Raw genomic sequence first — 15,108 nt, forward strand, 5'->3', positions numbered from 1 at the left:
CTAGTTCTTGAGCAGATTTGCCATATATATGCCTCCAGATCACAGCCGATCCGCGGAGGAAAAGTGCTGCTTTGTCCTCATTTCACAGCCGGCAGTAATTATAATAATAATGCAGTGTTTTCCTTTCTTTTTAGTTCAGTCTTCATTTCTTGGCAGTGCTGTTCAGACAACTCCTTCATCGAACACACTGTGGAAGACAAATTCTTTAGGAATGGAAAGCATAAGCAGGCAAAGGTCTTCATCTGATCCACCAACTGTCCATCCCCCTGTTCCACCATTGCGTGTAACATCTACAAGTATGTTTGCACTTTTCCACTGCTGGCTTTCTTTCTTTCTTTCCTTCCTTTTCTTTCTTTTTATTTTTCTGCATCTACCTGTGGTTGGCCTCAACTTTCCATTCCACAATTCATGATTCTTCTTTTCTGGTGGATGTAGTTTTGAACCTGCTGCTTTACCATCTTGCTATTTGAGTATAATGTTTTGTCAAAGGCTTTCATGGCCGGAATCATTGAGTTGCTGTGTGTTTTCCGGACTGCATGGTCATGCTCTAGAAGCATTGTCTCCTTTTGTTTCACTCACATCCATGGCAGGCATTCCCAGAGGTTGTGAGGTCTGTTGGAAACTAGGCAAGTGGGGTTTATATATCTGTGGAATGTCCAGGGTGGGAGGAAGAACTCTTGTCTGCTTGAGGAAAATGTGAATAGTGCAATTGGCCAGCTTGATTAGCATTGAATGGCCTTGCAGCTTCAAAGTCTGGCTTCTTCCAGCTTGGGAGGTGTTAGCTGGCCCTGATAGTTTTATGTCTGGAATTCCCCTGGTTTGCTTTTTTAGTGTTGTTCTTTATTTACTGTCCTGATTTTAGAGTTTTTAAATACTGGTAGCCAGATTTTGTTCTTGTTCATGGTTTCCTCCTTTCTGTTGAAAGTGTCCATATGCTTGTGGATTTTAATGGCTTCTTTGTGTAGCCTGACATGGTGGTTGTTAAGAGTGGTCCAGAATTTCTGTGTTCTCAAATCATATGCTGTGTCCAGGTTGGTTCATCAAGTGCTCTGCTGTGGCTGACTTCTCTGGTTGAGTTAGTCTGCAGAGCCATTCATGTTCCTTGGTTCGTGTTTGGGCGATGCTGCGTTTGGTGGTCTCTCTGAAGACTTGTCCACAGCTACATGGTATCAGGTAGACTCCTCCAGAGGTGAGAGGATGCCTCTTGTCCTTTGCTGAATGTAGCATTTGTTGGATTTTCTTACTGGGTCTGTAGATAGTTTGTAGGTTGTGTTTCTTCATCATTCCTCCAGGCAGGAAGCAGCCAGGCTTTGAAACTGCCAGGCTATTCAATGCTAATCAGTGTTGCCAATTGCAACATTCACACTTGCCTCCAACAGGCAAGAGTTCTTTCTCCCACCCTGGACCTCCCACAGATTATATACCTCACTTGCCTTTCAACAGATTTCACAACCTCTGAGGATACCTGCCATAGATGTGGGTATCAGGAGAGTACGCTTCTGGAACATGGACAAACAGCCCAGAAAACTCACATAAACCTATTTGAGTATAAAGGGCTTTTCCCAACACAATTCTGGGGAACTGACATCTCATGGCCACTTAGTAGAGATTGGATCATTTTAGAAAGTTGTTTTTAATAATACGAAATTATAGTTGTTTTTAAAGAAAATATTTCCTGATGATTCTTGTATGGATACTGGAACACTTTTGCAATTACACTATGGCTAATTCTTTTTTTTTTCATTAAATACATGACTGAAACAGTGACTGGTGGTATTAAGCCACCCTTCATAAAGGCCCGTGTTCTGAATAGAGTTAACATCAACATCAAATATTTTCCTAGCACCAATGGTCAAATGTTCAGGATGATGTCTCAATTAAATTGTTGATTTTTCCTTTCCAGAATAATCTTGCTTTTTGGCAGGGTTTCTTTTCCAATAATAAAATCAGTAGGTTAACTCAGATGTCTTCCTGAAAGATTCCACATGCTCTGTTCACTTGGTGGATTTTGTAGGTGGATATTGAAAAAACCGGGTTGTAAGATTCTTTGCAGAGAAAGTATTTCGCTTCTGTATTGTTCTTATTTCATTGGATTGAGATGAACTATAAATATGTATTAAGCAGCAGGTGCTATGGGACACATCTGAAAATTATGTGGATATATACATTGATTACACAAACCAACAAAATCAAACAGAAATGAGAGTAGCACAGCTTAAATCAATTTTATGTTGACTTTAAATATATCTTTATTTTTTTCTGTCTTGTCAACTTTGTGAAATGTGACAAATGGTACATTACAGCAGACTACTGTAAAGTATGCACATTTCGCATCATATTCGTGTAACACAAGCCAATAAGTATTTTTCATCTGATATAATTTTAAGTAATTCTTATAGAGTTTTTTTTAGTTTTTTAAAAATTCAGCTCTGTATTTATTTTTTCTCTATCACGTGTAGTTTTTGCGATGAGGCTAATTGAATAATTAATGCATTTATGCACTAATATTGATAGAATCTAACTGATATCAGTGCGTAAATGCATTAATCATTCGTTTAGCCTCATCGCAAAAACTACACATGATAGAGGAAAAAATAAACACAGAGCTCAATTCAGCAGAAAAAAACTAAAATTATATCTGATGAAAAATACTTGTTGGCTTGTGTTGTTTACTGAAACTTCAATAAAAATATAAAAGTATACCATGCTCAGGATTTGCTCTCATTAGCCAGAAATAGTGAAAGAACCAGAGAGTTCTTGTTCTAATAGAGCATTTTGAATTTGAGTAAGCTTTTCTTTGATGTCTGAGATCTGAAAGTACAGGATGCAAAAAGGTTGTTGAACTGAACAAGGATAAGTCTATTCAGTGTCTGGATAGACGTTCCATCATAGAAGAAAAGCAAGATGTTAATGAAATAAAGAATACTGAAATCTAAGGATTGAAGACTTCTAAATATTTAGTTATTTCTATAAATGGGATTGTATTCATGATTGTTTCTTTAGATCGGTAGGAAGAGGAAATTAGAATATCTGAAAACCAGGCGTAAAGATCGACAAACTTAGAAAATTAATTTCCTGTTTCTCAGAAAGAAAGGTGGAATTTACATGTAGTTCTGACATGTACACTCTGCATTCAGAAATAGGCTTTGTGTTAGCACCTGTAGCAATGTGATCCATTCCTTTTTTATAATGAATAGAATGTATAAATAAGCCTTACAAACGAATGAATTTATTCAAATGAGAGATAGCAAATATTTCTCTTGATAGAGGATAGCGGCTTGGAGGCATGAGCCCTATGCCAGGGCCATTTATGGACAAGCACTCACAGTGCAATTCTGTACATGTATATGTAGAAAGTCTTCCCTCTGAGTTTAGTGGTGATGATACATATAAAAGTATTATATGATTGTAGCTTGTACGACACTGTCTTGACCTTAGTTTTTAATGCACAGTAAGAATGATGTATATTTGAAGTATACGTAATCATAATAGCTAGGATTCTCGATCAGTTTTGAAGCTATGTGACCACAGTAGTTATATAGCTATGTAGTATCTCCTAACCTTATCCTCTATGCATCCTCACATACCCGGCAGCAGCTTCTGTGGGACGATGGTTATCTGTCTCCTGTCAGTCAGGAAGCAGATGACCAACTTTCCCCACCTTTCTTGTGAGCAATCTCCATTATGACAGCCAAAAGTAGGGTCCATGTTACAATCCCCCTCACACTGGAAATCATCCACACAAAGGGAGATGACAATATCAATCAGCTGATTCCCAGTTGACAGGAGAATAGATTTCAGTCTCTCACAGCAACTATTGGTCTGTTAGTGGGGAGAACTTTCTCAATCCCTAAAACAGTGAATTCAAAGGGATCATGAATATAAACCCATCATAAATGCATAACTCTAGGTTGCAGTCCTGCCAACTATTATTTGGAGCAGTAGTTCTCAACCTGTGGGTCCCCAGGTGTTTTGGCCTACATCCTCCAGAAATCCCAGCCAGTTCACCAGCTGTTAGGATTTCTGGGAGTTGAAGGCCAAAACACCTGGGAAACCCACAGGTTGAGAACCACTGAATTTTGGAGTGATTCCAAGCATTTCAGCATTTCTCACTGATACATTATTCTACGGTAACATCTATAGATATACTCTCTTCAGCCCCACCTCCAGTTGGAAAGGCATCCAGCATCCTTGAAGCTTTGAACCAGCAGCCGAAACAGCCAGCTGTGCCACAGTCAAAGCCTACGCCGCCGCCACTTCCTCCACAGCCTCCAAGTAGAATTTCTCAGAAAAAGCCTGTGCCTGGGTAATTTACAGCATTTATTCCTTAATATTCTGCACATGCATGAATTACTTCTTTTGCTGGATATGTGTTTCATTTTCTCAAACGGAAGATGAAATTTCGGGCAGACCTTCTAGGAACATCATCAAGTAGTTGATGCATGTTTTTCCACAGATCCACTAGTATTCTACACCAGTTAGTTACGTATAAGTAAGTCAGTAATATCTCCTAGCCAAAACTCCTCATCTGAAGCCAACCTTAAGAGCCAGCCACCAGATGGGATGAAGGAGGTCTCATCATCTTACCATTGGGGTTGATGAATGTAGATATTTCAACCTTTCTCTTGCCAAGGCTACTATAAGGATACGCAACAGTGATCCTACTTATGATTGTCGCAATCTAGTTCATTGGTGGGAGCAGGTAAAAACATCCTTTTCCTTGTGCCCCGATTGGAAGTTGATCCAAGTGCTGGCTCTTCAGGTGGGCTGGAGCAGCATTTATGTGGCTTATTAACCATAGAGCCATTGAGGAACCATGACTATAGGTCACAAAGCAGTAACTGTAGTTATGAATGCCAGCCATTGTTATCAAAAGGCTCTTTTGGGGAAAGAGTATAATCTATTCCCACTTATTCCATCAAATGAGATTTTAAAACGACAGCAGCAGTTTGTGGAATTTCAAATAATTTTTAAGAATGGTGGGTAGTCCTGCTTATTTTTTGCACATTGTCAGTGATTATGATACAAGCTAAAAAAGATTCCAGGAAGCTAGCACACATCAAATATTGCAGACATTTTTACTGAATGCGTGATTTTATAGGATATAGCAACCATATTGGTATCCATATTGAAGATGGTTATAGAGTGTACAGAGATGCAAATGATTGTTTCATTCCATAGAATGGCAAAAAATAGGCTATGTTCCCTCCAATTGTGTGGTGTTGTAATAGTTAGTATCCACTGAAGGACTTTTATTTTTTAGGTCAATCTGCCATTTTTTAATATCAGGGTGGTCCCCAAATACATTTTTCTTTGCCCAAAGTTTCTAGTATGTTCTACTTCTAAAATGGAAATGAGGTTACGTTGGAGAGGAGAGACTGTTTGTTGACTGACTCCCTTGACTAGCTGCATGGAGTGATAGGAAAATATAGAAAAATGATAGGAACTACCTGGTGCCATAGGTAAAGGTTTCCCCTGACGTTAAGTCCAGTCATATCTGACTCTGGGGGTTGGTGCTCATCTCCATTTCTAAGCCGAAGAGCTGGCGTTGTCTGTAGACACCTCCAAGGTCATGTGGCCAGCATGACTGCATGGAGCGCTGTTACTTGGATATAAAGTGCCATACTTGGATATAAAAGCTTAAGAGCAGAGACGGCAGGATCTGGGGACAGAGAGTGAACTCCCAAAGTTTTGCAAGAATACCTATAACTGTGATTAGAAATAAGGCAGCAGTGTACGGATAGATTGTAGACTACCTAGAGTAGAGTACCTACAAGACTACCTACCTAGCCATGTATAAATATGTGAGGGGAAGTCATAGGGAGGAGGGAGCAGGCTTGTTTTCTGCTGCCCTGGAGACTAGGACACAGAACAACGGCTTCAAACTACAGGAAAGGAAGGAGATTCCACTTGAACATTAGGAAGAATTTCCTCAGTGTGAGGGCTGTTCAGCAGTGGAACTCTCTGCCCCGGACTGTGGTGGAGGCTCCTTCTTTCGAAGCTTTTAAGCAGAGGCTGGATGGCCATCTGTCGGGGGTGCTTTGAATGCAATTTTCCTGCTTCTTGGCAGGGGGTTGGACTGGATGGCCCATGAGGTCTCTTCCAACTCTATGAGACTATGATTCTACATGCTTTTTTAAATTAGACTTAAATGTCAACAAGCAACTGTAGTACAAACACACACACATAAACACTAACAATTCTGAAACATTCTGATCTAAAGGAGAAATAGAAGGTATTTAACGGAACATTATTCAACATTGGTTATGATAGTTTTCTGGGCTTAAACTTCATGGGTGAAAAAGTAAGTGGGAAATTACAGAAGAGACAGACTTGTTGTAATGGCTGCTTCTCTCCTGAACAGGACCGACAAATCATCCACTTTAACTAACAAGAGCAAGGGCTCCGGATCTCTGCAGCAATCCAGCGGTAACCATTTTTTCATCATAAATTTAGTTTTCCAGTTTTTACACCTCAAATTGGAGCCAATTAACATTTTCATTATGGACCTGCATCATAAAACTTTCTTGTAGTTGCATCCACAGTAAAACTAGCATACAGTGTTGGGTTTGCATTCTGGATACACTCTGGGAAATAGTTGCCTATTTTAACCCCTTGAAGAAATTGTTTTGCGGGGTGGGGAGTAGTCGATTATTTAAAAATTGTCTGGGCTGTAATGGAAAACAACACATGCAGGTGTACAAAACCGTGATTGACCAAAAGGATGTTCTAATTCCTTAGGACTCAGAAGAATATAAAGTGTAAGTCCCATTCATTCCAATACCACTAATAGTAATAGCATGTGCTAAATTGCATCCTTGACTAGGATCCAGATGATATAGGAACTATGAGAAGCTCCGCATTCGCTGGAGTTAGGGGCACATTTTCCCTAACCTTTTTAAGGAGCTACAGTGGTGCAGTGGGTTAAATCCTTGTGCCAGCTGAACTTCTGACCTAAAGGTTGGCGGTTTAAATCCATGAAACGGGGTGAGCTCCTGTCTGTCAGCTCTAACTTCCCATGTGGGGACATGGAGAAGCCCCTCGCTGGATGGTAACACATCTGGGCTTCCCTGGGCAACATCTTGAAGACGGCTGAGTCTCTCACACCAGAAGTGACTTGCAGTATGTTCTCAATTTGCCTCTGACACAATTTAAAAAAGGGGGGGTGGGCACGTGACCCCCATGAAGTGAAAACCTAAATAAAGAAATTCCTCCTTTTTTACTTAAAAGAACACCTATCTGGGAATTTCTAGGTCTTCCAATATGATTTTATGGTGAAATTCTGCTGAAAGTTGACCATAGTTTCTCAGTGGAGGATCTAGAGATTTTTATCTAATCTGAGAATAATCAAATCCTCAGAAGTCAAAACTGCAAATATAGAGGGATTATTATAATTGTTTTGGGAGAGGTACAGAAAGTGGCTTGGAGTGTAAGAGAGTCTGCAGAATGTTTCCCAAAATGGATCCAATTTCTTTCATTTTCAGTTTTGACTAACATGATTTTATTTTTAATAGCAGGGGAATCTTCATCAGCATCTGAAATTGCCGGATCACAAATGGGCCCTTCTGCAAACATGTCAGGAGCCATCCAACCTCCAGCTCCAATGCCAAGAAAGTCTCAGATAGTAAGTGGTGAAGGAATCTACACCTGTTTCTTATAAAGTTGCATTTGGCAGCTCTTCACTTTCCAATAAACGCATAATGTAAAGTATCATGATTCTGAACTAGGGATGAGGGGAACTCTGATTCTCTTGGCCCACTTTTTTCTTCATTGCCTGCTGTTGAATATGAGGTTGAGGTTGGATTATAACAAAGAAACAAAGAAAATAAGGATGAGTCTTATGGCATTGCTCATTTGCACTGAAATCACATGTATATCTGGGACGATTTCCAGAAAACTGTTTTGAGTGATTGTGGGTGTTTTGTAGCTATAAATCACAGCCAGTGTTTGTTAGAAAAGCTGTGAAAATGTAGCCTACGCAATTGCTTTTATCTGCTTGTATATTGGAACCGTTTCAGTAATCCAGTTCCATCTGATTCCTCCCCCAAGATGGAGTTAGCAGTATGAATGGGGTGGGTAGAGAAAGGAAATATACGGCAAGCTAAATAGCTTACGTTTACTAAAAGGTTCTAAGTAAATCATCTTAGCAGAAGCTTTGGATTGAGAGGACATTAGCTAAATGAAGTGTCAGCTGAACAACTCCACTGTTTTAATTCCTTTCACAAGGTGGCCTTGATACTGAAGCAGTGTTTCCAGTTTAGACTAAAAATGGCAGATTTGGGGACGGAAATTGGTTATTTAATTAGGGGTTTTTTATAGGAGGGGTGAGTTAACCTTTCAGTCATAAATGCAAATATCTAGCATTTTGTTCTGTAGATTCTGTACTGTAGTATTTTAACAGTCTGGAAAGCTGTCTTAACAAAGTATAGAAACAGAGCTTAGAAGTTGGTTCTTTTTTCATGTCAGGAGCAACTTGAGAAACTGCAAGTTGCTTCTGGTGTGAGAAAATTGGCCATCTGCAAGGACATTGCCCAGGGGACGCCCAGATGTTTTACCATCCTGTGGGAGGCTTCATTCATATCCCTGTATGGGAAGCTGGAGCTGACAGATGGGAGCTCACCCTGCTCCCCGGATTTGAACCAACCTTTAGGTCAGCAGTCCTGCCGGCACAATGGTTTAACTCATTGTACATATGGGAGCTCACTCTAGATGTGGAACTACAGCTCCCAGCCTTCCTCACTTTTTGTTATGAGGGACCATAATGATATAACTAAATGAAGGCAACTCCTGCCTGAACATCATGAATGCAAAGTGGAGAAAGTTGCCCTACTTCTCTCACTGAAGTCAACCATGATTCTGTTTTCAGCATATTGTTCATCTGATCTTGTTTTTGCTTCTCTTTCAGTCAAAAACAAAACCCAAGAGAGTAAAAGCAATTTATAACTGTGTGGCAGATAATCCAGATGAACTAACCTTTTCAGAGGGTGATATCATCATTGTTGATGGCGAGGAAGATCAGGAGTGGTGGGTAAGTATATTGAGGGCTTTAGGCCATGCTGGTGTGTATTCCATAAACCAGTGGTTCTCAACCTGTGGGTCCCCAGTTGTTTTGGCCTACAACTCTCAGAAATCCCAGCCAGTTTACCAGCTGTTAGGATTTCTGGGAGTTGAAGACCAAAACATCTAGGGATCCACAGGTTCAGAACCACTGCCATAAACCAAAAGATATAACGGACTCTCATATTACTTTTCAAGAATATGAGGAAAAATGGAAAGAAAGCCTGGCCTTTCAACTACTTGAGGATCTTCAGCCAGTGGTTTCCAAGAAAACATCCTGCTTTGCTGTAGCTTACTGTATATCTTTAGCAGTGTAAAGGGGAGGATAGATTAAGACCACTTTTCCCCACAATTCCCCCTCTTCCTGCTCAGGAAACAGCTAAGCAGGAAACCAGTTCACCACCTTGGTCAGCTATATGTGAAATAAAGTGTCCTTGTCCTAGCTTTGTTAACCAGCCCAGAAGTCTGCTTCATCAGCCAAATATAGCCAGCTAGCAAAGCAGACGAAATCCATGTTCTGCACAACTCCATTGTAGAATTACTGGAAGGACAGATTGAATACTCTCATTTTCAATCTTGGCCTCCCTCTGCCATTGGGGAAATTATCCACATGAGAAGATGAATGTGCCTGCACACATGTATTATTTTCTTCTATGTTTTACTGGATCAGCCCATTGAAAGATAATGAGTAGATTTTGGATTCTATGAATGGAAATTTGAAGAAAAAATGTTTTTGCTCTTAAAACGATATTAAGTTTTCATTTTCAAGTGCAGGACAGGGACATTTCACGAATCAGTTTGGGAATTCGGATTGAAAATTGGAGTGTAAAATTAATAAAACTGTTTTGAGAGGAACCAGATCTCTCTCCTCCAAGCACTTCTTTAAAATGTTGACCTATTATCTGAATAACTTTGCTTTAGCTGGCAGGCAGATAGTAAGAAATGAAAACCAATAGTATTGTTTTTTGTGTAGATATCTGTTTAATAGCTGGGGGTTCATTCTTTTTGAGCAGTTATACATGGTTACAGCTTAAAATTACTGGAAGACTCTGTCTTTGTTACTTTAAAAAGTGTTACGTCTTTTCCAGATCGGACATATTGATGGCGAGCCCACCCGAAAAGGAGCTTTTCCTGTATCATTTGTGCACTTTATTGTTGATTGAACAGATGGAGAGACGTTCCATTTCTAGATTTTACAGCAGCTCCCGGCCTTGTATTCAGATGTTTCACCAGGATATTTTATGACCTGTACACCAACAGTTGACTCATTATGGACATTCTCATGATGTAACTTGATTTTTTTTATTTACACATTGGAGGCTTTACTATATACTATAAAACAAATGTTATCATTGAAAAGCCCCAAGAACACAAGATACCTATTTCATGAAAAACATGACATCCATTTTCATACATTTTGGCATGAAGACTTTCTTGGTGTGCTAGGCACTTTCCTTTATCACTCCAGTGAGCAAAAGCATTCCTGACTCTGTGGTTCATGAAGTGTGGAAATCGACCGACAGGCTGAGCCAAGAAATTGATGACTGCACTAGTGCCTGTCATGCAAATCTCATATTTGCACTCAGTGTCTTGAGACTTATCTCAGGACAGTGCAGCTGCACTGAAAACTTCAGTTTTAAAGGGGGCAGTTTCTTCTGCTTTTATGTAGTATACGATAGCCAAATGAAGACATGAATCGAGCAACAAACTATAGCTGGTATCCAATTTCTTAATACCTTTGCCTTCATCCATTGTTTCAGGGGTATCAAACTCATTTTTATCAAGGCTCTTATGGCTGCATTCAGAGGGTCATTGAATCCATAAATGGAGAAAACGTGGATACAGAGCCAACTATAATTTTTTTACATCATGGTTGGTGCTCTTTAGTTTTTACCGAGTTTGGGAGCTCAGATGTTATTGAATGACAACTCTCATCACTTTTGATGATCCGCCATGCAGACTGGGGATAATGGAAATTGCAACCCAGTAGCACTTGTGACTCATAAGTTTGGGAAAAAGTTAAAGGACAATGTCAGACACTATGTCCACAAGCCTTGTGTCTAAATTCAAACCCAGCTATCCTGACTGAACAGAACAAACTGCAGCCTACCAGATGTTACTCTATCCCAACTCCCATCAGCCCTAATCATGAGGTTGAATGAGGAGAAATACAGGAGTTGTAGTCAGCATCTGGAGGGCCACATGAAATGACATGCTGAGTGGGATTCAGCTTCTGAACCTTGAGTTTGACAGAAGTGGGTTTGGGTGAAGTTTCCAGAGGACTTGACTACTTTGTAGAAATACACAGATGTTGCATAAAGGTCGTAGTAGTTCTTCTTCACTCAAGTGCACTTGGAATTGATTAATCCACAATATTCATTAGAAATCTATTCCAATGTAGGGGATAGAGAGGACTGAGAGTTTAAAATGTGTCTAAGCCCCAATAACACACCCAAACCAATATATATGGTGTATGTGAGTACCTTAAACATGGTATATGTTTCTCATAGACAGTTTGTGTAGTAAAAAAAAACAGGAAAAAGGTATGTATGAATAGGACATATCCTCATAGCATCAGGCTCTTGCAGGACAATCAGCAAAATGATCACAGAAGCCTGAAATCTGAAAATTTGCAATGATTACAATGCACTGAATAGACTGTCTCCACTCCTTAAGTGTGATAGATATCTGCCATCTTGCAAAACTGAGTCCAAGGGGCAAGCTTTTGTTACAGAAGGAACAAGTTACTTCAGATCTAACATAACCTTAACAAACGAGTGATTAAACCACTGGCATTTTTCTGCTATTATACTAGCATTAATAGAGATCAAACACCGAATGAGCTGCTGATAAGCTCTAATGTCCTGTCTGCCTTGCAATACAGAGTAAGAGATGAGATATATTTACAGCCGGGATGGGAGACTCCCCTAGCCTTGATATTGTGGTCTACAGCTCCCATCATCCACTATTATTGGGTGTGCTTGCTGAGGCTCCTGGAAGTTGTAGTTCAAAACAATGGAAGAGCCAAAAAATTCTCAATTCTTGCTTTATTATTATAGGGACCGGACAGAAAGGTAGCTTTGTAAAGCCCTGCCTACCTCCCCCATAATGCAAAGAAGAAGCCTTAAGGCTGGGGTGTGAAACCACAGCCCTCTAACATCAAGGAATGTTTCTAAATAGAAGTAAAACTTGCCACATAACCAGCCAATACTTTCCCCCCAAAGCTGGTGAAAAGAGGAACATTTCTGCCACCTGAGATGTGTGGCCATAAACTAGTTGGGAATATCTCCCCCCCCCCCCCCCCCCACAGTGTGTGAATCTTGGAAACATATACTTGTATGGAATCTACAAGAAATAAAGAAGTAACTGCATATTTATTTGTTAAAATTGTGCTAGAAAGACCTTTGGTTTTGCAAAAGAAATATTTTAATAATTTGATGTAGATATTCGGTTTCAACGCCGAATCTGATCACCTCATACTTTATAAACTTGAGGTCATACTTTTCTATACTAAATATACATATGGCATAAACCTTATTTCATTCTTCAGGCATCTTTAAGGTAAGAAAAAAAACATGCCAGATACCAACGATTGGTAAATAAACTTAGCTATGGGTTAGTTTGCTCACTTTTTTATATAAAGAAATACACACAACATAATTTGTAGTGTCTAGCTTTTTTTGTTTTTAAAGCACATTGTGGTGGGGCAGTGCTCTGTGTATTACGGCATAGGCCACTGCCCTGCAATTGGTTCAATATCTGTTTGCAGATTCACACTGTATAAATGTACTCAAAAACATGGTAGTTGACACTGTTAATAATTGTGAATAGATTTCATAATTCCAAATGGGTAATAATCTATTACAGAACATAGCAATGTCCTTTTAATGTTTGTATATTGTGATATTGTAACAGGTTTTTATTTTGCATATATGCTACCCGAGAGGTGCAGCGGTAGCATAGGATTAGAATATCAATGTCCAGGTCACATTGGCTTTGATCACAAGTTTTGTGACTATTGTATCTCTAGATTTATCAAGAGAACTTTGAATTTCTGACTCAGAAATTATGTATATATCGGCTAGCGTAGATTGGAATAGATGGGGGAGAAAGGCCAATTAGTATATTTATATATGGGGAAGGGATGCCCAATCTCACCCTTTTATTGCTGCCTTGCTTAAAATGGTACATTTAAGACAACTTGTCCAATGTTTGGCTGCAAATCCATTGGCACATATATATATATATATATATAAAGAAAAACCACTTTGATACAGGCTGTTGCAGTGTTTATGGGGGGAAAACTGGAATGTTTCAGGATAGTTTTGTTGCGAGTTTTTAAAGCTAAGTCTGCATATTCAAAGTTCCTGCTAAACATATATGTATATTAGAATAATAGTTTGCCACTACACATTCATTCAGAGCCTGGTCAGTTCCGTTCGGCTTTTAACACTATTTTTTATGCTTCTATGCCTGGTAATTGCTAGAAAATAAATTGGCACATTATTTTGCACAGTTCACTTATGTACAGTATTTTTTAACACAGAAGCTTACAAATAATATGTGCAAAGCAGCATTGGGAAGTGTTTTCTTTTTAGCCCTTAATATCACATCAGCTAGGATCCTGAAAAGGCTTTGACTCAAACACCTCTACTGTCTCCTGGCAAGCCTCTTTTGAAACCCAGGAAACTTTCAAAAGAGAATAATAATATGTTGATCAAAGGAGGAAGAAGTCAACGGTCACTGAATATGCCTGAAGAGTCTGAGCGCAGCAGAAGTAAATGCATGGAGCCAACCTTTGTTTACACTCTTTTCAGGTATCCTGCAAATACTTAAATCAGGGCCAGTTTAAAAGTATTTCTCGCACTACAATGTGATGGCTCTAGGCTTGGAATAAAGACATCTATTTTAAAAGTTCACTTTGGGTTTTTGGCACTGTTTGACACACTTCATATCTATCCGTCAAGTATTTTAATATTTTCTCCAAGTCAATCAAGTCATGTGATCTTTCACAAAAATGGATGATATTCAGTAAACTGTTAGTGAGCACACAATTACGGTGTTTGACTATTTCTAAAAGGAGCATATGATACTTAGAACGCAGCTCAGAATGCTACTTGAGATGTATAATTTTCAGTGTGATGGTTTTGATTGTTTAGTTGCAGAGCAACTGTATACACTGTATAACCGAAATCAATTTTTTTTAGTGTCTGGATGCATTGATTTATAATTCGAGCATGATTACTTTTACTTTTGTTAAACCAGTCACTTAACTGGAAAAATAAACTACTTTTAAGCCTCTTGCTGACTTTGTTACAAAATGTGTAGCATCGTTAAAGAATAGCTCTAGAACAACAGTGTCCACATGTATCACTGTATATTATAAGCAGGTTGTCTTAATTTTAAGACTGAATCATTCTTTGGTTCTTTAACTTGGAAACAAATGGTTAAGCAAAGCATATGCTGGTATATGTGCTTGAATATTTGTGAGTGTTAAGTATAATTGCCTCTCTCTTTCCATCCATGCCATGTTTTTTTAATGCATAAAGCAAACCTTGATTTTGCCATTTTATATAAAGGACACCATTTTACTACACCATTGTTGGATTTCAGCATTCATGGGTTTTGTATCCACGCGGGCCCTGCAACCAAATCCCAGCAGACAACAAAGGCTGTAGTTATTTATTTATTTATTTACATCATTTTTACCCCGCCTTTCTCTCTGAGGAGACTCAAAGCGGCTTACAGTAAATAGGCAAAAATTCAGTGCCTACAAACAATGTGAATTGTAGTTATGTGGTTTCAGTAATGTCAGTCACTGCTTCTTAAACTGTGAGTCCCGACCCCAAGTGGAGTCCCCTGAACTCAATGTTGGGGTCACAAAAAAATAACAGTAAAAAGTTTCTGAATGCCATCTGGATATTTACCCAACTCTGTTAACAACACCATGCAGTGTTTATAGTGGGCTCTGTAGAAAATTGATAAAAGGAAAGTCCGGTTTGGCAATCTTTGCACATGCTGATTTGTTATCAGTAAATATTTGGCTTTTAT

General features: G+C 39.1%; 1 protein-coding gene across 6 annotated transcripts in view; it reads left to right on the top strand.

Moving 5' to 3' along the window:
• asap2 (ArfGAP with SH3 domain, ankyrin repeat and PH domain 2) overlaps positions 1–14,358 on the top strand; it is a 148,950-nt gene extending 134,592 nt beyond the window's left edge. For 2 of the 6 annotated variants that reach the window (XM_008117675.3, XM_062983565.1), the window contains 6 exons: positions 135–296; positions 4,144–4,306; positions 6,365–6,429; positions 7,515–7,624; positions 8,906–9,028; positions 10,146–14,358. In XM_008117675.3, coding sequence (XP_008115882.1) covers positions 135–296; positions 4,144–4,306; positions 6,365–6,429; positions 7,515–7,624; positions 8,906–9,028; positions 10,146–10,220 — 698 coding nt within the window. In that variant the 3' untranslated portion in view covers positions 10,221–14,358. The remainder of the gene's footprint in view (positions 1–134; positions 297–4,143; positions 4,307–6,364; positions 6,430–7,514; positions 7,625–8,905; positions 9,029–10,145) is intronic. The other 4 variants (XM_062983549.1, XM_016996639.2, XM_008117693.3 and 1 more) reach the window with 4 other exon arrangements.
• Positions 14,359–15,108: the final 750 nt, after the last annotated feature.

This window comes from Anolis carolinensis, chromosome 1, assembly GCF_035594765.1.
Source record: "Anolis carolinensis isolate JA03-04 chromosome 1, rAnoCar3.1.pri, whole genome shotgun sequence".
In the NCBI taxonomy this organism is placed as follows: Eukaryota; Metazoa; Chordata; class Lepidosauria; order Squamata; family Dactyloidae; genus Anolis; species Anolis carolinensis.